At 48.7% G+C, this 25,058-nt stretch overlaps 1 protein-coding gene across 2 annotated transcripts in view; it reads left to right on the plus strand.

The window, feature by feature from the left end:
- Positions 1–267: 267 nt before the first annotated feature.
- The window catches only part of CERS5 (ceramide synthase 5), a 29,304-nt gene continuing 4,513 nt past the window's right edge, over positions 268–25,058 (plus strand). The window contains exons 1-6 of one of the 2 annotated variants that reach the window (XM_084751497.1): positions 268–610; positions 15,409–15,514; positions 19,316–19,446; positions 20,513–20,570; positions 24,038–24,088; positions 24,568–24,660. In XM_084751497.1, coding sequence (XP_084607623.1) covers positions 414–610; positions 15,409–15,514; positions 19,316–19,446; positions 20,513–20,570; positions 24,038–24,088; positions 24,568–24,660 — 636 coding nt within the window. In that variant the 5' untranslated portion in view covers positions 268–413. The remainder of the gene's footprint in view (positions 611–15,408; positions 15,515–19,315; positions 19,447–20,512; positions 20,571–24,037; positions 24,089–24,567; positions 24,661–25,058) is intronic. The other variant, XM_084751496.1, reaches the window with a different exon arrangement.

A 25,058-nucleotide genomic window follows, 5' to 3' on the forward strand; every position in this document is an offset into this window, starting at 1 on the left:
AATGAGGATCAGGACCGTAAACCCGGAACGGGGAGAAACTAGCCTAAAGTGAAGGTGTGACCACAGTGGTGTGCAACCTGCTGCAAGAAGCTGGGCGGGGCTCGGGATGCAGGTGAGCGGGGCGTGGCCAGGGCGGGAGGGCGTGGTCAATGCGCCAGGAGGCAGCAAACCCAGCCTGGGCCCCACCTGAAGATGCCTGGGCTCCTGCGGCGGGGAAGTGGGCGGGAAGGCGAGATGGGCGGGGAGGAGACCCGTGTGCAGGAGAGGCAGCTGGGCCGCGGGGTGGACCGGGGGACGGAAGAGGGTGGCCATAGGCCGGGCCGGGCTCCGCCCCAGCGCTGCCTCCCAGCGGGTTCCGTTGGCCCTGGCTGCCGCAGAGGCAGTGGCGGCAGTGGCCGCCCGGCAGGCGTAAGATGGCGACTGCGGCGGCGAGAGTCCTGGACCTCCTGTGCGGCTGGCTGTGGAGCGAGCGCTTCTGGCTGCCTCAGAACGTGAGCTGGGCGGACGTGGAGGGCCCCGGCGACGGCGACCGCTACCCGAGCGCCTGGCACATACTGTCGGTGTTCCCGCTGGCGGCGGGCATCTTCTCCGTGAGGCTGCTGTTCGAGCGGTGAGAGCCGCTGCGCAGGGCCGGGGGCGCCGCGGGCGGGCGAGCGGGCGGGCGGGGAGGCCGAGGGCCGGAAGCCCGGGCGGGGGAGCCGGGGCCGCGGCGGGGGATGCTCCGGGCCCGGCGACGCGCTCCTGGAGCCTGCGTGCAGACGGCGGGTGTGGGGTGTGGGCAAGCGGGAGAGGGTCGAGGGGAGCGGGTCGAGGGGAGCGCTGCGTCCCCTCAAGTGCACACCCCAGAGTCGGGTGGGGACCTTAAAGACTGCCTCCCCACCCCCAGGAACCCAAGGGTGAGTCGTGTCCCCGCTGAGCCCCACGCGTGGAACAGGAAGGGCCCAGGAGAACCAGAATTAGTTGGGGGTCCCGGAAGCCTGGGTGCTCAGACTTTCCGAGGGACATAGGTGATGCAGGCGATGCAATGTTTCCTAAAGTTACTATAGCTTCTGAGAGTTGAAGGGAACCGGATCAGTTAGGCCCAAAGCCCTGATTTGCTAGCGCGGGTTCCTTAATATGACAGTCTCGGTCTAACTAGGATAGGGTGTGGCGAAGCCTGAGGCTTCCAAAGTTTGGGGAAGGTGTCGAGAGGAACTGCTGAGCGGGCCTTGGAGGCCTGAGAAAGCAAGAGTGGGCTTTCTGTAGGCGCTGGAGCCTGGCTGTTTATTGGAAACAGCTTTGTGAAACAGCCTCTAAAGTCGTATTCACAAAATACTTGGCTTAACCATGTGCTCCGTGCTTAAGTTTCCCCCTTTCTTTGAATGGTGGGTCGTTTCTGCTGCCAAAAGATACTATTCAGAGAGGATTTGACGTGATTTATTATAGCACTGTGTTTTTGATAAAGTATTTTCTGCACAGGCAGGCAGAGGCGTCTTTTGAAAAAACAAAACAAGCTTTATCTAGACAAACACGACTGTAATGCAAGAATGCTCTTTTCTAGTGTGGAGATGTAGTTCAAACAAAATAATCCATTACTCAGAAATATCTGTTTTGGATTACTTTAATTTGTCTGCGCCTGACTTTTTTTTTTTTAATGTAGCTAGTCGCTTATCTGTAATTACTAGTACCGTTTGTCTCTTGTGAAAGTGCCGTGCCAGACACTCAAGTACAAAAATAAATATACAATAAATAAATGTAGAAAATGAAATTCAAGTCTTTCCTGGGCCCCCAGGAACTTATAGTTTTTCAAGATCATCATCATTATTTTAAGTATCCCTGAAGTGGAGGTGCAGACTTAGGAGAAAACTAGACCTGGGCATTCTTTTCTTTAGTATGTGAGGGTTGAAAACAAAATGTAGTGACTGTGGAAGAAAACAGACAATCCAGTACAAAATTTTTTTCATTGTCACAGCGATATTCCTTTTTCAGACAGACATATACCAGTTTTGTGACTTCCCTCTGCTATTGATAAACATCCACATATAATAAGGTTATGCATTAGGAAGCCAGGCAGTGGTGGCGCACGCCTTTAATCCCAGCACTCAGGAGGCAGAGGCAAGTGGATCACTGTGAGTTTGAGGCCAGCCTGGTCTACAAAGCGAGTCCAGGACAGCCAGGGCTACACAGAGAAACCCTGTCTCGGGGAGAAAAAAAACTATGCATTGAGATTCTAAAGGTCGCTGTCCCCTGTGGCTGGTGGCTGTTCCCTGGAGGAGCCACTGGGAAGGACTGTTTCCCAGGAGAACACAGTGTGTTTCCATGGTTCTCCAGTGTCAGGGTCAGATGAGCAAGCCTCCTAACGGACCCTTGTCTAGTGAGCACAACCACCTTGTTTGTTTCTTGTGTGACCTTAGAAGTTGACCTAGAGACATTGTTGCTATTTGTTTCCCTTTAAGACCCACCATGCTCAGAGAGTGCTTGGAATTGACTGCTCCTCTTTTGTGTGCTGGCTTCCCGTAAAGGGAACAGAAGCTACAATTAAGGTACATTAAAAGCCTATCCGAGGGGCTGAGATAGGGCTCAGCTATTAAGAACTGTGCCAGCCCAGCAGGTGGATCTCTGTGAGTTCCAGGAGAGCCAGGGCTACACAGAGAAACCTTGTCTCAAAAAAACAAAACAAAACAAACAAACACACACAGCTGGGTGTGGTGGTGTACGCCTTTAATCCCAGCACTCGGGAGGCAGAGGCAGGTGGATCTCTGTGAGTTTGAGGCCAGCCTGGTCTACATAGTGAGTCCAGGACAGCCAAGGTTACACAGAGAAACCCTGTCTCAAAAAAACAAAACAACAACAAAAGCAAAACAAGCAGAACAAAACCACCGTCAACAACAACAGAAAGCCTATCCAGAATAACTGGGAATGTGGTTCCTCCTGCATTTTCTCCCTTCCAAAACCCTACCTATTCTTCCCAGAAACAAATGACACAGCAGTCATGGGCTGGTGAATGCAGATGCCATGGCCCTGCAGACAGTGAGCTGAGTCTGACAAGAGCTGCAGGCTGTGCTCACCGTACAGCACTGACTTGGATCCACAGTACCTCAGAGTTGGGTACTAGACCCAATATTAAGCTCATTTCCCCAGTGTGTGTGATAGACTGTTTTCCTTAAGCCACCTTCCAGGTGTTTTTGTTTGCTTGAGGCAGGAGCTTGATTGTGAAGCTAGCTGTTGTGATACTTTACAGCTGAACTGGCCTTGAACTCACAGGCTCCTCCATCCTTAGCCTCCCAAGTTCTGGGGGTACTTTTATTTATTTATTTATTTTTAGGTTTTTCAAGATGGGGCTTCTCTGTGTAGCCTTGGCTTTCTTGGAACCCCCCCCCCCTTTGTAGACCAGACTGGCCTTGAACTCACATCAATCCGCCTGCCTCTGCCTCCTGAGTGCTGGGATTAAAGGCATGTGCCACCACGCCTAGCATTTTTATGGTTCTTTGAGACAGGATTTCTCTGTGTAGCCCTGACTTTGTAGACCAGGCTGGGGTTAAGAGCTATGTTTTATATTTTAAGGTGTCTTAGCCCTATCCTACTTGATAAAAAGCTTCCTCCTCCAGATAAGGTCTTGCCATGTAGTCTAGGCTAGCCCAGAGCTCAGAAGTCTCCCAAGTGTTAGGCCCCCAGGTCCAGCCTGTTGTGCTGTGCCGCACTTCCTTCCCTTCTCATGAACCAACCACAGTGCTTTCCCACCCCCCCTCTCCTTTCTATATTCCCTGGAGAGCTGGAGCCTCTCCTAATAGAGATTACTTGAAAACCGATCTGACCATAAATAAAATATATCTTCTGCAGTCCAGACTGGTTTCAGCTTGCTGTGTCACTCATCCTGCCCTTTAACTCTGGTGGTCTTCCTGCCCTCGCTGCCCAAGTGCTAAGGTTACAAGCAAGAGCCTCCACACCTACCACTATCATGTATTTTGCTCAAGAGCATCCACCCGTGTGGACCTGAGGGTACAGCTCAGAGATGGAGTGCTTGCCCTGGGCTCAATCTCCAGCACTGGCAAAACCAGAGCTCCAGAAGCAGCTGGTGCCTGGAGCACCAGAGTGGCCAGCCTGCAGTGTGCAGTGAGCTCTTACTGAGGGGCTGGAAAGGCTCTCCTTGTGCACATGCCTTGGAGCGCTCTGTTGTCCACGCTCCCCGTGCTGGGTTGGTGCTGAGCACTTTCTTCCCCTCTGTCTTCTACACACCCTGATAGCTCTGTCACAGGCAGTAGCTCCTCCAGGTTTGTTCTTTTCTTTACTATTATATTGTTAATGGAAACCTGAGAGGACACTTTAAACTTCATCTGGGGTATCTTCTTTTTGTTTGCTTTGTTTCCAAGACAGGCAGGCTCTCTCTCTTCCTCAAGCTGCCCTCCCTCTTCCTCTTGATCATTGGGATCACAGAGATAAGCCACTGCTCTGGATCTGTAAGCTCAATTTTTGTTTTTGTTTTTGTTTTTTTGAGACAGGAGTTCTCTGTGTAGCCCTGGCTGTCCTGGACTCACTTTGTAGACCAGGCTGGCCTCGAACTCACAGCAATCCGCCTGCCTCTGGCTCCCGAGTGCTGGGATTAAAGGCGCGTGTGCCACTGTGCCCACTCCAAGTGCAGCTTTTTAGTTTTCTTTTCTTTTTCTTTTTGGTTTTTCGAGACAGGGTTTCTGTATGTAGCCTTGGCTGTCCTGGACTCTCTTTGTAGACCAGGCTGGCCTCGAACTCACAGTGATCCACCTGCCTCTGCCTCCCGAATGCTGGGATTAAAGGTGTGCACCACCAGGCCTATCTGCTTTTTAGCTTTAAAAAAAAAAATCCTGGCTGCCCTTCTCCCAGAGATCTGTCCTCTCCGGCCCAGTGTTGGTGAGCCCTACAGGGAACAGAGCCTGTGAGAGGAAGAGCCGTGCGTGCTGACTGGGTTGTAAGGAGCGCCGCCCACTCCCCTCCAGGAGCCTGCTCTCTTGGGCACAGTTGAATTGCCAACCGCAGAATTAAATGACGTTTCCAGATCAGCAGAGTGAGGCTGGCAAAAATGGTCCCTTGGCCCCGTCGTATCTCCAGTTTCCTTCCCAGTCAGCTCCAGATAGTCAGGGCCCTCTGAGTCCCTCCTCACTCTGGAAAAACGTCTCTCCACAGCTTCCTCTGCACAGGAGGCGTTGGTGTTCTGTGGACAAGCAATACTGCCATGACTGAGATCAGGCCCTGATGTTCTCCTACAGACTGCAGCTGTCACTGAAAACAAACATGGCAGTTCCGTGATTCAAAACAATAGTGGAGTCTTCTAAATGGGTAAAGAAGAGGTTAATGAAAGAAAGCAGAAACAACATCTGTACTGTCCTTACCGAGTGGGAAGGAGTGATCTGCCTATTCTGAATTCTTCTAGAATATACAGAGTTCTGACCATTTGTACTTGAATCTGTTTCAGTTTTATCACTAGGGAAGTTAACTGAGATGTTGCTGGGAAAGGAGTTTATCACAACTCTTTCCAGAGACTGTTGTCCAGGGACCACTGCCCACTGCACATGCTTTTGGGGTTTTCAATGTGAAGACTCAAGAGTTGAGCTAGAAAGGAAATACAAAGTGCACCCTGGCTTTTAAAAATAGCATCTCAAACTGGGCTGTGGTGGCGCACGCCTTTAATCCCAGCACTGGGAGGCAGAGGCAGGCGGATCTCTGTGAGTTCGAGGCCAGCCTGGTCTACAAAGAGAGTCCAGGACAGCCAAGGCTACATAGAGAAACCCTGTCTCGAAAAACCAAAAAGAAAAAGAAAAGAAAACTAAAAAGCTGCACTTGGAGTGGGCACAGTGGCACACGCCTTTAATCCCAGCACTTGGGAGGCAGAGGCAGGCGGATCTCTGTGAGTTGAGGCCAGCCTGGACTACAAAGTGAGTCTAGGACAGCCAAGGCTACACAGAGAGACCCTGTCTCGAAAAACCTAAAAAAAACAAAACAACAACAACAACAACAAATAGTATGTCAGTTTTTAGTTTCATAGAGGCCGGGTCTCTGGTATCCCAGGCTGCCTCTGAGGACAAGCTGCACGGCGAGGGCTCCCTCGGTGAGCTACATCACGCCTATACCATCTGCATCGCCTACACTTTGACACGCGAGCCCCTTACACAACTTCTGTCTTGCTTTGTTTGAGACAGTCTTCTGTAGCCAAGGCTAGCCTTGGACTCCTTATGTAGCTCAACGTGGCGGGCCTTGAGCTCCTAATCCTGCTTTCATTTCCGCTAGAATTACAGGTGTGCGCCACCATGCCAGATTAGTACTTTAGATTTGTCAAATAAAAGCAGTAATGTAGGGCTGAGAGGTGGCTCAGCGGTTAGAGCACTGGCTGCTCTCCCAGAGGTCCTGAGTTCAATTCCCAGCAACCAATTGGTGCCTCACAACCATCTATAATGTGATCTGGTGCCCTCTTCTGGCTTACATGAAGGCATACATGCAGGCAGAGCATTGTATATATAATAAATAAATGAAAAAAAAATTTTTTTAATAGACAGAGTTTCTCTGTGTAGCCTTGGCTGACCTGGAACTTGCTCTGCAGACCAGGCTGGCCTCAAATTCAGAGATTTGCCTCCCAAGTGCTGGGACTAACGGTGTGCAGCGCCCAGCAACAAGATCCAATCTTAACTGTGGACAGGGTGAGTGAGGGCACTCAGGGCTATGTCGATCAGTCCCTGAATGATTTAGGTCACCAGATATTCTATTTTTAGTAATATTTGGTTGACAGTAACTTCTAGCTAACCATTGCTTTGTATTTTTACTTTCGGTCTAAATATGCTCAGTAGTTAATGATCTGTAAACAAACAAGTTTGTCGGGTAGTCCTATATACACAGGAAGCTGCACAGCCAGGGGCAGTGAGAACAATCACATTTGTGCTGTCTTTGTCAATCCAGGACTCCTAATTGAGTGTGATGCCACAAGCCTGTAATCCCAGCATTTACAAGGCTGAAGTAAAATCACTAATCTGAGGACGGCCTAGGCTAAAGGGTCTGTGCCCAAAGACAAACACCAGAGGAGGGGTGGGGGTTAGAAAGGATATTCCTTGAAGAGTTTAGCGTGCGGGGGAACTCCTTCACAGGCACAGAGTGTCTCCCACTAATTAGCTCAGACTGTTGTGGTTTTTTAAGTCTTTCTAGGAAATCTCTAATCAGAGATTAAAGTTGGCTGCCTTGGCTGGCGAGCTGCGCGGTTAAGAGCACTTGTTGTTCTTCCAGCGCTTTGGGGTTCAGTTCCCAGCACCCACGTGATGACTGAAGCCATCCCCAACTCCATTTCCAGGGCATCTGGACACACTCCTCAGCCTCCAGGCATGCACACACAGACCCAGCTGCAGGCAAAACACACAGTGGCACGCACAGCTTTAATCCCAGCACTTGGGAGGTAGCTCAAGGACAGCCTGGTCTACAGAGCAAGTCCAGGACAGCCAGGGCTATTGCACAGAGAAACCCTGTCCCCCCAAAAAACGAAAACAAAACAGTAACAACAAGAAAAGATTTATTTTTGACTAGGCAGTGATGGCATACACCTTTAAACTTAGAGGCAGGAAGGTCTCCCTTGAGTTCGAGGCCAGCCTGATGTACAGAGTGAGTTCCAGGACACCCAGGGCTACACAGGGAGACCCTGTAGGAGTAGGGCAGTTGCTTGGGAAGGAGGCTGTGGGTTGAGGACGCAACTGGCTGAGCCCACAAAGCGTTAGATCGTTTTTTTTTTACCCTCTCTCACCCCTTCTCATACTGCTGAGCCACTTTCCTTTTCTCCTACCTGGTCTTGCTTTCTGTTTTGTTTTGTTCTTTGTTATTTTGTGACTCACTGAGTTTTTGTTTGTTTGGTGGTTTTTTTTCCCGAAACAGGGTTTCTCTGTGTAGCCTTGGCTGTCCTAAACTCGCTTTGTAGACCAGGCTGGCCTCAAACTCACAGGGATCCATCTGCCTCTGCCTCCCAAGTGCTGGGGTTAAAGGTGTGCGCCACCACACCCAACTCTGAATTTTTATTTTTAAGATTTATTGTTATTGTTTTTAAGATTATTATGCAGGCCAGAAGAGGGCACCAGGTCTCATTATAGAGGTTGTGAGCCACCATGTGGTTGCTGGGAATTGAACCCAGGACCTTTAGGAAGAACAGTCAGTGCTCTTAACCTCTGAGCCGTCTCTCCAGCCCCAACTCACTGAATTTAGTTAGGGCTTCTTGCATGAACAGGGACAACATGCTTCAGCTACACTACTAGAGAAAGCAACTCTCCCTCCTTTGGCCATGACGAACTGTCCATGGCTCCTCACTGCACGGTTCTGGTTGGCCTTTCTCTGTAGACCAGTGTGGCCTTGAACTCACAGATCCACCTGCTGCTTCTGGTGCTGCGATTAGAGATGTGTTACCACAGCACCCCAGTATTCATTTCTCTTGTTTTGGTTTGGTTGGTTTGGTTTTTCTCGAGACAGGGTTTCTCTGTGTTAGCCTTGGCTGTCCTGGACTGACTTTGTGGACCAGGCTGGCCTCGAACTCACAGCGATCCGCCTGCCTCTGCCCCCTACCCCCTAGTCCTGGGATTATGGGCGTGTGCAACAGGATTTAACTATCAAAATAACTCATGTCCAGGTATACCCTTCCTCTCCCTACTGTATGTATTATACCCACGCCTGCTTTTCAAGTTTATCTGTCTCCTGAACAGTTGCGTTTTATTTGACATTCAAGCACACATCAACTGACCTCTCACTCACAAATGCTTATCTTACTGTCTGTGTGGCAGAGACGGCATAACTAAGCCTAGTGGTCCCACGTTTGCCCGGCCCATGACCACCCCTGAGAGCCAAGGTAGGCTCAGTGTAACAGCCTGTTTGTGTGACTTGCTACAGAACACTGGTTAAGAAGCACAGTCTAGACGTTGCATGTTTGTGAATAGTTCACACCTGCCCCTGATGGTGAGCCAATCACAAACGCAAGGCAATTATTAGTTTTGAGACGCAAAGCAGCAGGTGGTTTTGTGCTGACTAACATACTCAGGCATTAAGAGAGCAGAAAAAGGCAGGATGCAATTACCTCTACAGCGCAGGCTGTCCCACGAGGCTTGCTCTTGAAGGAGTGGTGAGAAGAGGCGCTTTCAGGCCAGGCATGGCGGCTCACAGCTGTGATCCCGGCAAGCAGAGGAGACTCACAAGAGCGTTGCTGGGAGTTCTCGGCCAGTCAGGGCTACACAATAAGACCCTGACTTAACCCCCTCACCCCCTAAGTAATCTTCAGACTGAGGAGACAGCTCAGTGGGTAGGGCACTTGCTGTACAAGGTAAGACCCTGAGCTCAGGTCCCCAGAACCCAAATGGAAACCCTACCCACTATCCCAGCATGCACCTGGTAGAGGAGAAGGGAGGTGGAGCCCAGAGAGCCACAGGAAGCTGGTAGACCAGCTAACCTGGCTTTTACTTTAGTTAACAAAAGAAACTCTGTCTCAAACAAGGTGAAAGGCAGGACTGTCTCTAATAGCCGCCACTGCCTCCCAATCAGCAAAGAGAAGTCTCTAAAATTTTTTTCAACACTTGGGAGCAAATGACCCAAGCCAGCCTGAACTACAGATAGAGCAAGACCTGTCTCAGCAAAGCAAACAACCATTAAGGATCTCTTGAAAATGTATTTATGTGAGTAAGATCTAGTCATGTGGGCTGGAGAGATGGCTCAGAGGTTGAGAGCACTGGCTGCTCTTCCAGAGGTCCTGAGTTCAATTCCCAGCAACCACATGGTGGCTCACAACCATCTATAATGAGATCTGCTGCCCTATTCTGGCCTGCAGGTGTACATGCAGACAGAGCACTGTATAAATAATAAATAAATAAATCTTAAAAAAAGATCTAGTCATGTATACTGCTACAGAAATTAAATTTTTAAATGGAATATATACATTTATTTTTTATAATAATGATGAGCTTGTTCATGATAATTTAACATCTTGTCAAAAATAATTTTTCCAAACTAAAAAGAAAGAAGAGTAATTTGATAGCCCTGTATACTATGCTTGCTATCTGTTTTCACTCGGTCTATCACAGTACGATACACCATGTGGCTGTGTGGTCTCATTGCACACTTAAGTAATTACAAAGTCAGGGGAGTATTATGAAGATAGTTTTGGCTTTACAGACCTTCTGAATGGTACAACTTCTGGGTAGGTAAGATGGCTCATCAGATAGAGGCACCTGACTCCGAACTCAGCTGTCTGAGTTTGCACCCTGAGACCCACATGGTCGAAGGAGAAAACCTCCACACACTAGTAAAATAGTCACTTTTTAAAAAGGTTTTGTTTTGTTTTGTTTTTATTTATTTATTTTATTATGTGCCCAATGTTCTGCCTGTGTGACTGTCCACAAGATCTCATTATAGATGGTTGTGAGCCACCATGTGGTTGCTGGGAATTGAACTCAGGACCTCTGGGAGAGCAGCCAGTGCTCTTAACCTCTGAGCCATCTCTCCAGCCCCTGTTTTCTTTTTTGAGACAGGGTCTTTCTATGTACCCCTGGCTAGCCTCAAACTCAGATCCACCTACCTACTGAGCACTGGTATCAGAGGCATGTACCACCACAGCTGGCTACAAAAAAGTGTACATGTAAGTGTACTGTGTGTGTTGGGGGGGGTGCCCACGGAGACCAAAAGAGTGTGCCAATCTCACGGAGCTGGAGTCCCGGTGTCTGCAAGCCTCAGTATTGTGCTACGAACCGAACTTGGTTCTCTGGAAGAGCAAACAGTAAGTGCTCTTAACCACTGTTTCGTCCTCTGAGGATTTTGACACAGGGTCTCACTGACTTGGAAACTGACCCATAGGCTAGGCTGTCTGGCTAGAAAGCCCTAGAAATCTGACTGTCTCCACCTCCCCAGTGCTGGGGTTACAAGTGTGTACCACCATGCCTGGCTGCTTTTCTCCTTTAATGTGGGTCAGAGGATCTTCACACTTGCAAACACTTGACTGATTGCTCCCCAGCCACAGATTTCTCTCCTCTCTCTCCCCGTCCCTCCGCAAAGATCGGGTCTCACTGTGTAGCCGTGGTTGGCCTGGAACTTGTTATGTAGACCAGAGTGGCCTCGTGGTTTTTCACTGAACTCTGAACTAATGAGGGCGAGAAATGAACTGTGTTAGCTTTGGGATGTTGAGTCTGTTCCATGGTCAGATAGCACGGATGGCGAGGATCTTAGCGCTACCTGTGAGTAAGCTACAGACTTCTTTTTTTGTTGTTGTTTGGTTGGCTTGGTTTGGTTTTCCAGACAGGGTTTCTCTGTGTAGCCTTCGCTGTCCTGGAACTCACAGAGATCCTCCTGCCTCTGTCTCCCGGAGTGCTGGGATTACAGGTGTGTGCCACCACATCTGGCATTAAGGTACAGATTTCTTACTTGGTCCTGCTGAATGTAGTAGCAAGCACCTGACTGAGATAATCTGTTTCTAGTGAAAATGACAATCTTACTGCATACCAAGGGTGACCCTTGGACCCTGATTCTCTGGCTCCCTCATATGTGCTAGGATGACAGCAGTGCTGCAGATTAAGCCCAGGGGTTTATACTTTCAAGGTACAGTTTTCTACCAACTGAACTATCTCCTGAGTTCATTAAAGCCTACGGTTAATGAGTGTTTACTATCAGGTACCAGACTAGTTATACGTCCTGTCATTTCATCTTTGAAATAATCCTGTGAAGTGACTGCCAGGCTTGTCAACCTCAGCTCAGTTCTCTTATTCCCAGAAGTTGCCTTCTGACCTTCATACGTGTGCCATAGCAAAGGTGTATATCCTCCCAATGCACACACACAGGAACATGTACACTAAATAAATGTTTAAAAAAATTTTTTTTTTTTAGCTGATTGTGGGGGTAAAGACTTTTAACTGCAGCACTCAGGAGGCAAAGGCGGATCTCTGAGTTCAAGGCCAGCCTGAGTTCCATAATTTCAGGCCAACCAGGAACACAGAAGGGGAGTCTGCCTCAAAAACAACCACAAAAGCCGGGTGATGGTGGCGCACGCCTTTAATCCCAACAGAGGCAGGTGGATCTCTGTGAGTTCGAGGCCAGCCTAGTCTACAAAGCGAGTCCAGGACAGCCAAGGCTACACAGAGAAACCATCTTGAAAAACAACCACAACAATAAAAACCAAGCACAAACCCTTTGTTGGGACGGAGAGACGGCTGAGCATTTTTGAGTACTTACTGCTCTTCCAGGGAAGCCGAGTAGCCTCCTGGCTCTGTGCTGGGCAACTAACTCTCAACCTCTTGTGACTTCAGTTCCGGCGGGAGTTGATACATCTGGCTTCTGTGGGTCTGTAATTAAGAATAACTATGTTTTAAAATAAATAACTAATAGAATTAACCATTGATGGATGCTCTCCCACTCTGTCAGCGCCTGACGGCCTGTGGCCTCTGAGTTCACAGCATCTGTCTGACTGCAGGTCTGAGCCTCACGCACCTTCAGGTGCCTCTGGGTTGAGAAAGGGACAGGGGCTAAGAGAAGGACACAGAGGCTGCCTTCTGCTTTGAGGTTGTCATACAACCATGTGGCTAAGAACATGTGGTAGGGAACTTTTTGGTCTCTGATATGGCATGGATTCAAATTCAACAACAAAATGGCTACCCTGATTACCCTTCTGAGTGCTGCTTACCACCACATCCAAACGGAGATCCTGTAGAACAGGAACAGGTTTCTCTAGCCCAGCTGCCTGGTATCACTGGGTGGCATTGTTAGAGTTTCTGTCGCTGTGATAAGACACTAGGTAACTAACAGCCACTTGGGGGAAGGATTTACTGTAGCTTATACTTACACTGAGAGAGTCAGGGCAGGAACTCGGGCAGGGACTGATGCAGAGGCTGTGGGGGAGCACTGCCTACTGGTTCACAGAATCTATTTATGTATATGAGTGCTCCATCTGCGTGTGTGGATGCACACCAGAAAAAGGCACCAGATCACATTATAGATGGTTGTGAGCCACCATGTGGTTGTTGGGAATTGAACTCAGGTCCTCTGCAAGAGCAGACAGTGCTCTTAACCACTGAGCCATCTCTCCAGCCCCAAGTTTCTTAGTCTTTTTTTTTTCTGGTTTTTTTTTGAGACAGGGTTTCTCTGTGTAGCCTTAGCTGTCCTGAACTCTGTAGACCAGGCTGGTCTTGAACTCACAGAGACCCACCTGCCTCTGCCGCCCGAGTGCTGGGATTAAGGGCGTGCGCCACCACCGCCCAGCCAGATTTCTTATTCTTAATCATCAGAGATAATACATGCTGGATTGGGGACTTAATCCCGAGCCATGGAGACAGCTTGGTAGATGAAGGCCTTGCCTTGAGGGCCTTCGTTGACTCCTCAGAGTCTGCATGAAGCTGGACAGGGCAAGCACTGCTGCAATCCCAGTGTTCCTGCAGTGAAACAAAGCAGCTCCCTGGCCATCTGTATGCACACAGCAGCAAACATCAAAAGGACTCTGTCTCCAGCAAGGTAGAAGGCAAGAACCCACGCCTGAGGTTGTCTCTGACCTCTGCAAGTTGCCATTGGTGCATGTGCACACATGTGCATGTGCATCATCCGTATGCCAAAAGGAAGAGGAGAAACAGTGCAGTCTCCATTCTGTCTTCTTCAGCAATTGAGATGTGGGCCAGGGAGCTGGCGAGATGCTCATCACTTAAGACGGCTTTTGTTCTTTAACAGAACCTAAACTTGGTTCCCAGCACCCATATGATAGTCCACAGCCATCCATCAGTTTCAGGGGATCAGACCAGATCTTATTTTCTAACCTCTGAGGGCACCGGGCACACACACAGTACACATACATGCATGCAGGCAAAACACTCATACATGTAAAATTAAATGAGTCAATCTAAAAAGAAAGAGACTATCTGCCCTGGATGTTGCATGAAAAACATTTGAGGATGATTCAATCCTCAGCAACAAAACAACATGACCTGGGGGCTGGAAAGCTGGCTCAGTGGTTAAGAGCACTAGCTGCCCTTCCAAAGGACCCAGGTTTGATTGCCAGAACCAACACCACACTCAAAACCGTCTGTAACTCCTGTTCCAAGGATTCTAATGCCATCTTCTGGCCTTTTCAGGTACTGCATGCAATCAAACCATCACACACACACACACACACACACACACACACACACACACACACACACACACACACAAGATCAAGAAAACCACCTTCACTCCCTGAAAACTAAAGTTAAATGGGCGTCTCTCTTTATACGGCAGGCTGGCCTCAAATGTTCAATCTTTCTGCATCAGCCCCTGCCCCGACCACCCCACCCCCAACCTCCCCGTATGGATGGAGACAACCTGTGTGCCACCACACCTGCCTTGGCCTTCTGATGCGAGGAAAATTATTAACACTTTGCTTGTGAGAGATTTTCCCATACATTGCCTTTATTATTGTTATTTGTGTCTGGAAAACAGGGTCTGACTACCTTCCTAGTGTTGGAGTTAAAGGCATGCCCCACCTAGTATACTCGCACACACAGCCTTTTTGTTCTGTTTTGTTTTGTTTTGGTTTCTTAAGACAGGGTTTCTGGCCGGGCAGTGGTGGCTCACGCCTTTAATCCCAGCACTTGGGAGGCAGAGGCAGGTGGATCCCTGTGAGTTTGAGGCCAGCCTGGTCTACAAAGTGAGTCCAGGACAGCCAAGGCTACACAGAGAAACCCTGTCTCAAAAACCCTTAAAAAAAAAAAAAAGGACATGGTTTCTCTGTGTAGTCCTGGGTGTCCTGGACTTGCTTTGTAGACCAGGCTGGCCTTGAACTCACAAAGATCCACCTGCCTCTGTCTCCCCAGTGCTGGGATTAAAGGCGTGCGCCACCACGCCTGGCCTGTTGTTAGTTTTTTAAGATGGTAGCCTTGGCTGGCCTGGAACTCACAAAGATCCACCAGCCTCTGCCTGTGCTGAAATTAAAGGCATGGCCCACCTTACCAATATTTTATTTTTTTGTTATTGTGTTTTTTGGTTTTTCCAAGACAGGGTTTCTCTGTGTAGCCGTGGCTGTCCTGGACTCACTTTGTAGACCAGGCTGGCCTCCAACTAATGAAGACCTGCCTTCGTCTGCCTCCTGAGTGCTGGGATTAAAGGCATGCACTGCCACACCTGGCTCTTGGTTTTGTTTTTTTGAGACAAAGTTTCTCTATGTAGTCCTGGCTGGCCTGGAACTCACTCTATAGACCAGGCTGTTCTTGAGCTCACAGAGATCCGCCTGCCTCTGCCTCTGCCTCCCCAGTGCACCATCACTGTCTGGCCCAACCTACCCTTTAAGTAGAAGTCTTTACGAATGAGTCAATGCAGAATATGAAACCAAATAATACATTTCTGGCTCCTAGTCCTGTGTTTCTGACATTAATCCACTAGTGAGCACTCTTTCACCATACCTAGCAAACCATATTTAGAATTCGACCTTGGATTTTTCTGTTACAGATTTATTGCCAAACCCTGTGCACACCATGCTGGCATTGAAGATAGTGTCGTCTACCAGGTGGAATCCAACGACACCCTGGAGAAGGTGTTCTTGTCTGTTACTAAGGTGAGTGAGCGGAGACCAAGAGATGGGCAGTCACGTGATGGCGTTTCCATAGGTGGGAATAGTGTGCGTCAGGAAGGAAGGCTAGGAAGCCGGACTCTTCACCCTGGGTGGCCTGCTCTGGGCCTCTGTAGAGAACCTTAGGCTCTCCAGACACCTTTCTGCCAGAATCCCTGGGTTTTACACACTTTCTTCCTCAAACACACATCATGCCTTTTTCTTTTTCTTTTTTTTATTTTATTTTTTTATTTTTTTTTGCCATTTTCTTTTTTAACTCTCTCTTGCTCAAGCTTCTAATCTAGATGAGAGTGATTCTAGTGGCCTTTGTGCTGTGGGTTTTGTTTTTGTTTTAACATACACACACACACACACACACACATATACATACATATATGTTTTGCCTGCATGTGTGTAATATGCCCCACATGTGTGCCTGGTGCTGGTGGAGGACAGAGGAGGACATCAGATCTCCTGGAGCCTGTGTTACAGATGGATGGGAGCTGCCATGTGTGTGCAGGGAGTTGAACCAGGGTCCTCTGCAAGAGCAACGAATGTTCTGAACCACTGAGCCACCTCCCCAGCCTCAGTTGTTTGTGGTTTTTGTTTTTGTTTTTGTTTTTATGGTTTTTTGAGACAGGGTTTCTCTGTGTAGCCTTGGCTGTCCTGGACTCATTTTGTAGACCAGGCTCGCCTCGAACTCACAGCGATCCACCTGCCTCTGCCTCCCGAGAGCTGGGATTAAAGGCGTGCGCCACCACGCCCAGCTTTGTTTGTGGTTTTTGTTGTTGTTGTTTTGAGTTTGTGTATGAAAATCAGAAGACTGGGCTGGAGAGATGGCTCAGAGGTTAAGAGCACCGTCTGTTCTTCCAAAGGTCCTGAGTTCAATTCCCAGCAGCCACATGGTGGCTCACAACCATCTGTAATGTGATATGGCGCCCTCTTCTGGCCTGCAGGAGTACACACAGGCAGAGCACTGTATACATAATAATAAATAAGTCTTTTTTTAAAAAAAGAAAATCAGAAGACAACTCTGAGAGTCAGTTCCACCCACCCACTGTTGGGCCCTGGGCATCATACTTGGCAGCGAGTGCCTTTACTGCTAAGCCACCTAACTGGCCCTGCCGTTTGTTTGCTTTTAAGTTTTTAATTTTTTTTGTCATTCAGCATCCAGTGGGCCAGCCTGGGCTCTTTGGTGGGCAGGTCAGTTCAGGGGCTGCTTGTTTCTGGACGAGAACAAACCTCAAGATCAAAGGTCCCAGTTGTTTCTGGGGAACAGCTAGAGTGCTTTAGGGTGAGGCCCACGCGCTAGGCCAGGGTGTGGGAAGAGTTTTCCATGGAGTGTTACAGGTTAGCTCTTTTAGAATATTGCCAGTGCTGGAAAGAAGGCTCAGCGGTTAAGAGCCCTGACTGCTCTTCCAAAGGTCTTGGGTTCAAATTGTGAAAAATCTTAAGCCTTCTCCTCTAGTGCAGGCCCACACTCAGGCAAAACACTGTATCAATAATAATAGTAAATCGGCTGGGTGTGGTGGCGCACACCTTTAATTCCAGCACTTGGGAGACAGAGGCAGGTGGATCGCCGTGAGTTCAAGACTAGCCTGGTCTACAAAGTTGAGTCTAGGACAGCCAGGGCTACACAGAGAAACTCTGTCTCGAAAAACAAAAACAAAAACAAAAGTAAATCTTTAGAATGAAATTGCCAGTATCAGACGGCAATGGAAACCCAGGCCTTCCAGAAGCCTGTGACGGTACTGCCGCATTACAGCTGTGGGGGTACTGCAGCGTTACAGCTGTGATGGTACTGCCGTGTTACAGCTGTGGGGGTACTGCCGTGTTACAGCTGTGACGGTACTGCCGTGTTACAGCTGTGGGGGTACTGCCGTGTTACAGCTGTGGGGGTACTGCAGCGTTACAGCTGTGACGGTACTGCCGTGTTACAGCTGTGGGGGTACTGCAGCGTTACAGCTGTGGGGGTACTGCAGCCTTACAGCTGTGGCGGTACTGTAGCGTTACAGCTGTGGGGGTACTGCAGCGTTACAGCTGTGGGGGTACTGCCGTGTTACAGCTGTGGGGGTACTGCCGTGTTACAGCTGTGGGGGTACTGCAGCCTTACAGCTGTGGGGGTACTGCAGCCTTACAGCTGTGGGGGTACTGCAGCCTTACAGCTGTGGCGGTACTGCAGCCTTACAGCTGTGGCGGTACTGCAGCCTTACAGCTCTGAGTAACCTGCTGTGTTAAACAGCAGCAGATGCAGACAGAAGCCCCAGAAGGCAGGTCTGATGAGTCACAGGCCTGGGGGCCTCAGGAGCAGGCAAGACAGCTCCACCATTGCTGCCTTGGCTGGAAGTCAAGCCCCTCAGTCCAGCAGTGATTCTTCCCCAGCATGGAGTCTCAGATGGTCATGATGGCCGAATGCCAAGCATGAGAGGGCAAGCCGGCTAACCTTCATTTTCATGAATCGGATTTATAAGCCTTGGGCCGTAGGGAGGGGTCTGACTCCCTGGGAATAGGGGTGCCGGGACACCTCATTTACATGTAGTAGCACAGGGTCCTATCAGAAGGAGAACACAGTATTTATCCTGTGGTTGGCGGAAGAGCTTCCAGGTACTATTAAAGGCCATGTGCTGAAGGCTAGAGTCTCCTAAGCATAGGGTGGGATGTTTCCAGGAATCTCCACATGCTTGCTGAACAGGTTCTATCAGGAAACGGTCAGGCGTGTAATCGCTGAGGGCTATGTGACACTCATAAGGGGACCTGGGGGTCCCAGATCGGAGGAAGAGAGAAACCCACTGAGAAAGGAGTCCACAGTTATAAACCAGGCTCTGTGGTCATCTGAAAATGTCAGACTTCGACCTTAACCAGCAGAGTGCCACAATTTCTTATTTTTATATGTATGGATATTTTGCCTGCATGCATATAATGTGCATTACACGTGGTCATGTGGCCTCAGAGGCCAGAAGATGGCATTAGATCCCTGGTTCTGGAATTACAGCTTGTTTGAAGCACCATGTGGATGCTGGGAACTGAATCCTGGTCCTCTGGAAGAGCAGCCAGTGCCCTTAACTGCTGAGCCATCTCTCCAGCCTCCAGTTTGTGTTTTGAATGCCCTTGTTAACTCAGCTTGCGCTGGAGAGAGAAAACTAAACAAAAATGTGTAAGATAGGAATTATTTATTTATTACTAAAAAAGTGATTTTCTTTTCTTTTTTTTTTTTTTGGTTTTTCGAGACAGGGTTTCTCTGTGTTATCCTTGGCTATCCTGGACTCGCTCTGTACACCAGGCTGGCCTTGAACTCACAGTGATCCGCCTGCCTCTGCCTCCCGAGTGCTGGGATTAAAGGCGTGCGCCACCACACCCGGCCAAAAAGTGATTTTCAAGTTGAAATTAGGGGAAAAATAAAACCATTCCAATTTCTTTTTTATGTGTGTACACAGTGTGTGCATGCGTGTGTGTGTGTGTGTGTGTGTGTGTGTGTGTATGTGTTAGGTAAATGTTAAAGTGTAAGTACAAAGTCAAGTTCAATTGCTTTAGAATTGCTATTCTAACTGTATAGAAGTTCCTCAGGATGTATAGAGTTTGACACTGGGCAAATGCTTGACTTCCCTAAACTAGCTGTGTGATGTCTTTATTTGTAAGTTAATTAAAATAAGGTGGCTTTGTTTAAAAAATGATTTGAGGATAAAGCATGGAACAGGTGAATGCACTTGAGGCACTGTGGTTGTCACCGCTCTGCCGCTCAGGTAGTAACGGGAGGTCTCTGGGAGTCTGTGGAGAAGGTGTGTTCTAACTCTGGCCCTGCCTCCACAGTACCCTGACGAGAAAAGGCTGAAGGGCCTGGCAAAGCAGCTGGACTGGGATGTCCGAAAAATCCAATGCTGGTTTCGCCATCGGAGGAATCAGGGCAAGCCTCCAACGCTCACTAAATTCTGTGAAAGCATGTATGTGTGCATAGGGGAGCAGAGAATGGGACGGGTGGGGTACAGCTGGACTGTTTGCTTTGGGGGAATTAGTTCACTATTAGGATAAAGCCTTCATTTGACTAGGTATGTCTGACTCTAATGTTCAAGATAAAAATGTAAAAGCCAAGGCACAATTGAAATAGAGCTTATGTACTAGTTTTGTTTTGTTTTGTTGAGACAGGGTTTCTCTGTGTAGCCCTGGCTGTCCTAGTCTTTGTAGACCAGGCTGGCCTCGAAGTCACAGTGATCCACCTGCCTCTGCCTCCCGAGTGCTAGGATTAAGGGTGTGTGCTACCATGCCAGGCCACACACACACACTTTAATGATGTAGCCTGATCTCTGTGAGTTCGAGGCCAGCCTGGTCTACAAAGCCTGAGTCCAGGACAGCCAGGGCTCTATTAAACAGAGAAACCCCGTCTCAAAACAAACAAACAAACAAACAAAAAAACAACAAACCTTTTTAAATGGACTGGAAGTGAATTCTAGTAACTGCATTTATGTAAATAAGTATGTATGCCCCTACCCACCTTGACAGAAACAGTACCAGCATGCTCTCTACTTACATTTCTGTGGGAACTTCTCCTCTTATATTTGAATTCACAGAGGGGTTTGTTTGTTTGTTTTTCAAGACAAGTTTCTCTGTGTAGCCGTGGCCCTCCTGGAACTCACTCTGTACACCAGGCTAGCCTTAAACTCAGAGGCCCTCCTGCCTCTGCCTGTACCTTCGATTAAAGGCGTGCGCCACCACTGCCTGCCAATCAGTTTTTAATTCTCTAGAAATGGCTGGTAGTCACTGTCATGCAATTTGAAAACTGAGTACACTGAAGGAGTCTAGTAGGAAAGGAAAAATCAAGCCAGCGTATTCTTTGGAAACCTGTTGTGAACAGAGGCTCGGGGCTGGCGCTGGCCTTTTAGAGGTCAGTTTTGTCCCAGTGTGCGATCTTGTTCCCCAGCCTTGAGTGTGTGTGTGTGTGCGCGCGCACGCGCGCGTGCGAGTGTGTTTTAGAGTAGCCATTTACCCGACCTCTGCTCTTTACTCGCCCAGGTGGAGATTCACTTTCTATTTATGTGTGTTCTGCTACGGCCTTGGATTCCTCTGGCGGGTAAGTCTGAGCTCTCTGTGCTCTCTCTGGGCTTTAACCCTGTCTCCACGTCTTGGTTTCTAGAAGTCGACATTAAATACCTTCAGCTGTTCATCCCTCCACATATGCTTGACTTTGAACAGAAAGGAAATTTAAAGTCTGTAAGCTTTCCACATTAGGATGCAGAAAAGAGGCTGAGGTCCTGGGCGCACTCTACACAGAGCCTGCAGGCCACTGATGCCACCGAGAGGGGAGGTAGTCTTCCCCGGGGATGGCTGCCCACCAGCCGCAGCCAGCTCTGAAGTCAGACGTTACAAGCAGCACTAAATGCACTCGGCAAGTTGTTTATATAGTGTATACACGTATGTGACAGTAATACAGAAAGAAAAACAGGCCTGGACCGAGAGGGCGCCAGGCAGAGGGCACTAGGGGGAGGGGATAATACAGTAATACATTTTATATTTTTGGTGTTTTCAGGACAGGGCCTCTCTATGTAGCCCTGTCCTAGAATTCACTACATAGTTCAGGCCGGCCTCAAACGCACAGAGATCCTCTGCCTCCGAGTGGTGGGATTAAAGGTGTGCACCCCTACACATGGCTGTATATTTTAATTTTTAAAAATTGTAAAAAATAAACATGAGGTTTGTTTGTCTCTTGTTTTTGTTTTTATTTTTGTTTTTGTTTGAGACAGGATTTCCCTTTGTAGCCTTGGCTGTCCTAGACTTGCTTTGTAGACCAGGCTGGCCTCGAACTCACAGTGATCTGTTTGCCTCTGCCTCCTGAGTGCAGTGCTGGGATTAAAGGTGAGTGCCACCACGCCTGGCTTGTTTTTTGTTTTGGTTTGGTTTTGGTTTTAGTTTTTTGCTTTTTGCCTCTGCCTCTGGCTGAGATTACAGGTGTGCACCAGCATGTCTGGCTCTTATCTTTTAAAAAGGAACAAGAAAGAAAAAGGGGCTGTAAAATATGTTAAGAGAGAAAGAAGCCGGGTGTGGTGGCACACACCTTTAATTCCAGCACTTGGACTTGGGGGGGGGGGGGAGATGTTTGCGTTTGAAGCTAGTCAGGGTTACAGGAGAAACTGCTTGGGGGAGAGAGAAGAGGCGATAGAAGGAGAGAATAAATTACATAAGTGCCATGACACACACACATTAATAATAAATAAGGTTACAAAATAAATTAGGCCAAGCATGGTAGCCCATGTCTTTAATCATAGCACTCAGAAGGCTGAAGCAGGCAGATTTCTGGTTCTGTGGCTGCCTGGTCTACATAGTAAGACCCTGTTGCCACGGACCGACTCAGTCAGGTATAGATACTCAGGAACGAGAGTTCTCAAAGCGTCGGTGGACAGAGATAGGCGAGTGCCAGAGACAAACCAGGGGTAGTGTTTGAATCTGAGTGTATTTTGTAGGCAAGCGAGTTAGGTTTTTATACACATTTTTTGGAAATGGGGAGTGTTTATGTAGTTACACTATTTTTCATTCAAGGAAGTTAGGCACACACAATTCAAAATATAGGATGCAGAGTAATAATGTTGTCATCAATACTGAGCCATCATTCCTAAGTCATTAGATTGGTAGCAGTGCGTGTGCCTCTTTATCAAAGGTCAGTGTTCTCATGCCAAACATCTGAGTCAGGGCAGGTTTTTCTTAGCTCTTCCGTCACTATCTGGAGCTTTCTTAAACACTTTATTTGTAATTCATAATATAAACTATGGTTAATCCTTAGCTATGTTTTTCTTAACAAGTGGAGCGGAACTTGGTAGTAAAACCGCCTGAATGACCCTTGGCTACAGTCTCAAGTTAAGGCATCTCCTAGCAACACAGTTGTGTTTGAAAGGTTCTTGCTTTTTTTTTTTAAACATTTATTTATTGCATATGAGTGCTTTATCTGCAGCATAGGGCATCAGATCACATTATAGATGGTTGTGAGCCACCATGTGGTTGCTGGGAATTGAACTCAGGACCTCTGGAAGCACAGGCAGTGCTCTTAACCACTGAGCCATCTCTCCAGCCCCTGAAAAGTTCTTGATATGATAGTGTAGGTCAGAAGAACAAAACCAAAGACAGGATATTCCAAAACAGATGAGAAGAAAAACTGCAATCATTTACTCCTGGCAGGAACCTCAGACCCGTTCCAGGAGGCTCTCCCTTGAGTAAGGGTCGTCACCTCGGGCTCTGCAGTAGCATTTGTCACACAGACTCTACTGGAGGGGTCGTGACGCCCTGTCACAGAACAGAACAAAAGAATAAAATAAGGTAGAGGCAGCCAGAGAGATGGCACCGTGCTAAGAATGACAACTGCTAGTGAGGGAGACGGCTCCGTGGCTGCGCACCCAGAGGACCAGGGTTCGATTCCCAGCACGCACATGATTGCCTTCAACCCTCTTCTAGCCTCTGTGGACGCTGCACACATGTGATACACAAACAGATGCAGGCAAAACACATAAAATGATAAAATAAAGTGAAAAAGAAAGCACACTGCTGATGTAGTGGACCGAAATCCAGGTCCCAGCAGTTAGGCAGCTCATAATCGTCTATAACTCCACCTCCAGGGTCCAGCACCCCTGGTCTCTGCAGGCACCTGCACTCATGTACATAAATAAACAAACTAAAAACAGGTCTTTTTAAAATTCAGGGGCTAGGATTGAAGATGACACAGAGGTAAATGCACACTGAGAGAAACCCTGCCTCTGGGGGAAAAAAAGGAAAGAAAAAAGGCGCAGCACGTTGTTCTTGTAGAAGATCCGAGCTGACTCACCGTTACCTAGCTCAGGGTGGCTCAGGGTAGCTCAGGGTGGCTCAGGGTAGCTCAGGGTGGCTCCGGCTCCAGGGATTTGATTCCCTTTTCCGGCTTCTGAGCACCCATTCACACGCACAGACTCAACGTGTGTACCCGCCATTTAAATAAGTAAACAACTTAACTTTTTAAATGTTGTGGCTGGGAAGGTAACTGAGCTGGTAAAGTGCTTCCTGTCAAAGCACAAAGACCTGAATTGGGCTCCCAGTGCCTATGTGGCACAGGCTGGCCTAGAACTCACAGTGGTCCCGCCTCTGCGTGCTCTACCTAACTGACCTAGTCTCGTGTAGCCACAGCTGGTCCAGAGCTCACTGCAGAGCAGACTAGTCTCCAGGTCCAAATCTAGTTCTCAGAGGTTAAAGGTGTGAACGAGGGTTTCTGTGAGTTCAGGGCCAGCCTGAGCCGCCTTCACCTTTTTTTGCGTCTTCTGTTGTAACCGTGGTCTGGTTTTGTTCTGTTGGTTTTTGAGACAGACTCTTGCTAGGTAGCTCTGGCTGGCCATTAGCCTGCTTTGTGGTTCAAACTGGCTAACCTGGCATTGCAGCCCGGGCCTCCCACACTGCTGGGGTTGCTGGTGCCCCACACACCTACTTGTCCTCTTTCTTGTACGCCCTAGCTTAGCGAGAGAAAGGACTATATAGGGTAGATCTTGTAGCCAACGCGGATTGTCTGTTGTGTTTTGTTTTCCTTAGACACCCTGGCTGTGGGACACCCGACAGTGCTGGCAGAACTACCCCTATCAGGTAGGTCTGGGCTTGTCTTTGTGTAAGGTGAAGGGGGGGACAGTGCATCGTGGTCCAGGACGGCAAGCGCAGGCACTGTCCCTGACACTGTGAGTCACATATCCAAGGCAGAAATACCAAGTGAGCTGCTGTCCAGGTCCTGGGTCTGCATGGCCCTGCCTTGCTGGAGAGAAGAGCAGTTCTCTGGTGTTAGTTGATAAGGTCCTCCATGACTCCGAGTCCTCAGGAGCTGTTAGAATCCTCACAGGGGCATCTCGATTGTCGCCTGCGCTGTGAGGTATCAGGGTAGTGGAGAGTGGAGGGAGAAGGCAGGCGAAGGCCACTCTGCCCAGAATCCCAGATATGCTGAGTGGGCTGTGGTGTGTGAAGCCGAGATGAAGAAAAGGTTGATGATCCTGGGAAACCGTGAGGAGGAGGGAGGGCTACACAGTGTGCGCGCTGCCGAGGTGGCCTGACCCAACTGCTCCTTTCTCTTGCAGCCGCTCTTACCAGAGTTTTACTACTATTACATCACGCAGCTGGCTTTCTACTGGTCTCTGATGTTTTCTCAGTTTATAGATGTTAAGAGAAAGGTAAGGACGTCACCCTCAGCGCCCGCTACCAGCTCTGTTACAGCTGTCACAGCACACTCCCTCATGAGAAGAGAGCGTGGTGGTGCTGTCACTAGTTTTCCACCATGTTTTCAGAAATGAAATGTAACTAACAATGAATGTGTGTGAGATGGTCAGGGCAGCGGGCGGGGTGGGGGTGGGGGCAGCAGGCAGCAGATAAGCTCGCTCTTTCCCTCTTTGCCCTCCTGGTCGTTTTTTCCCCCACCAAGACAGGGTCTCTCTGTGTAGTCCTGGCTGTCCTGGACTCACTATGTAGACCAGGCTGGCCGTGAACTCACAGATCTTCCTGCCTCTGCCTCCCCAGTGCTAGGATTACAGACGTGTGCCATCATGCCCGGCCTCCTGTTCCTTTATACCAA

This window comes from Acomys minous (genome assembly GCF_964271855.1).
Source record: "Acomys minous genome assembly, chromosome: 12".
In the NCBI taxonomy this organism is placed as follows: Eukaryota; Metazoa; Chordata; class Mammalia; order Rodentia; family Muridae; genus Acomys; species Acomys minous.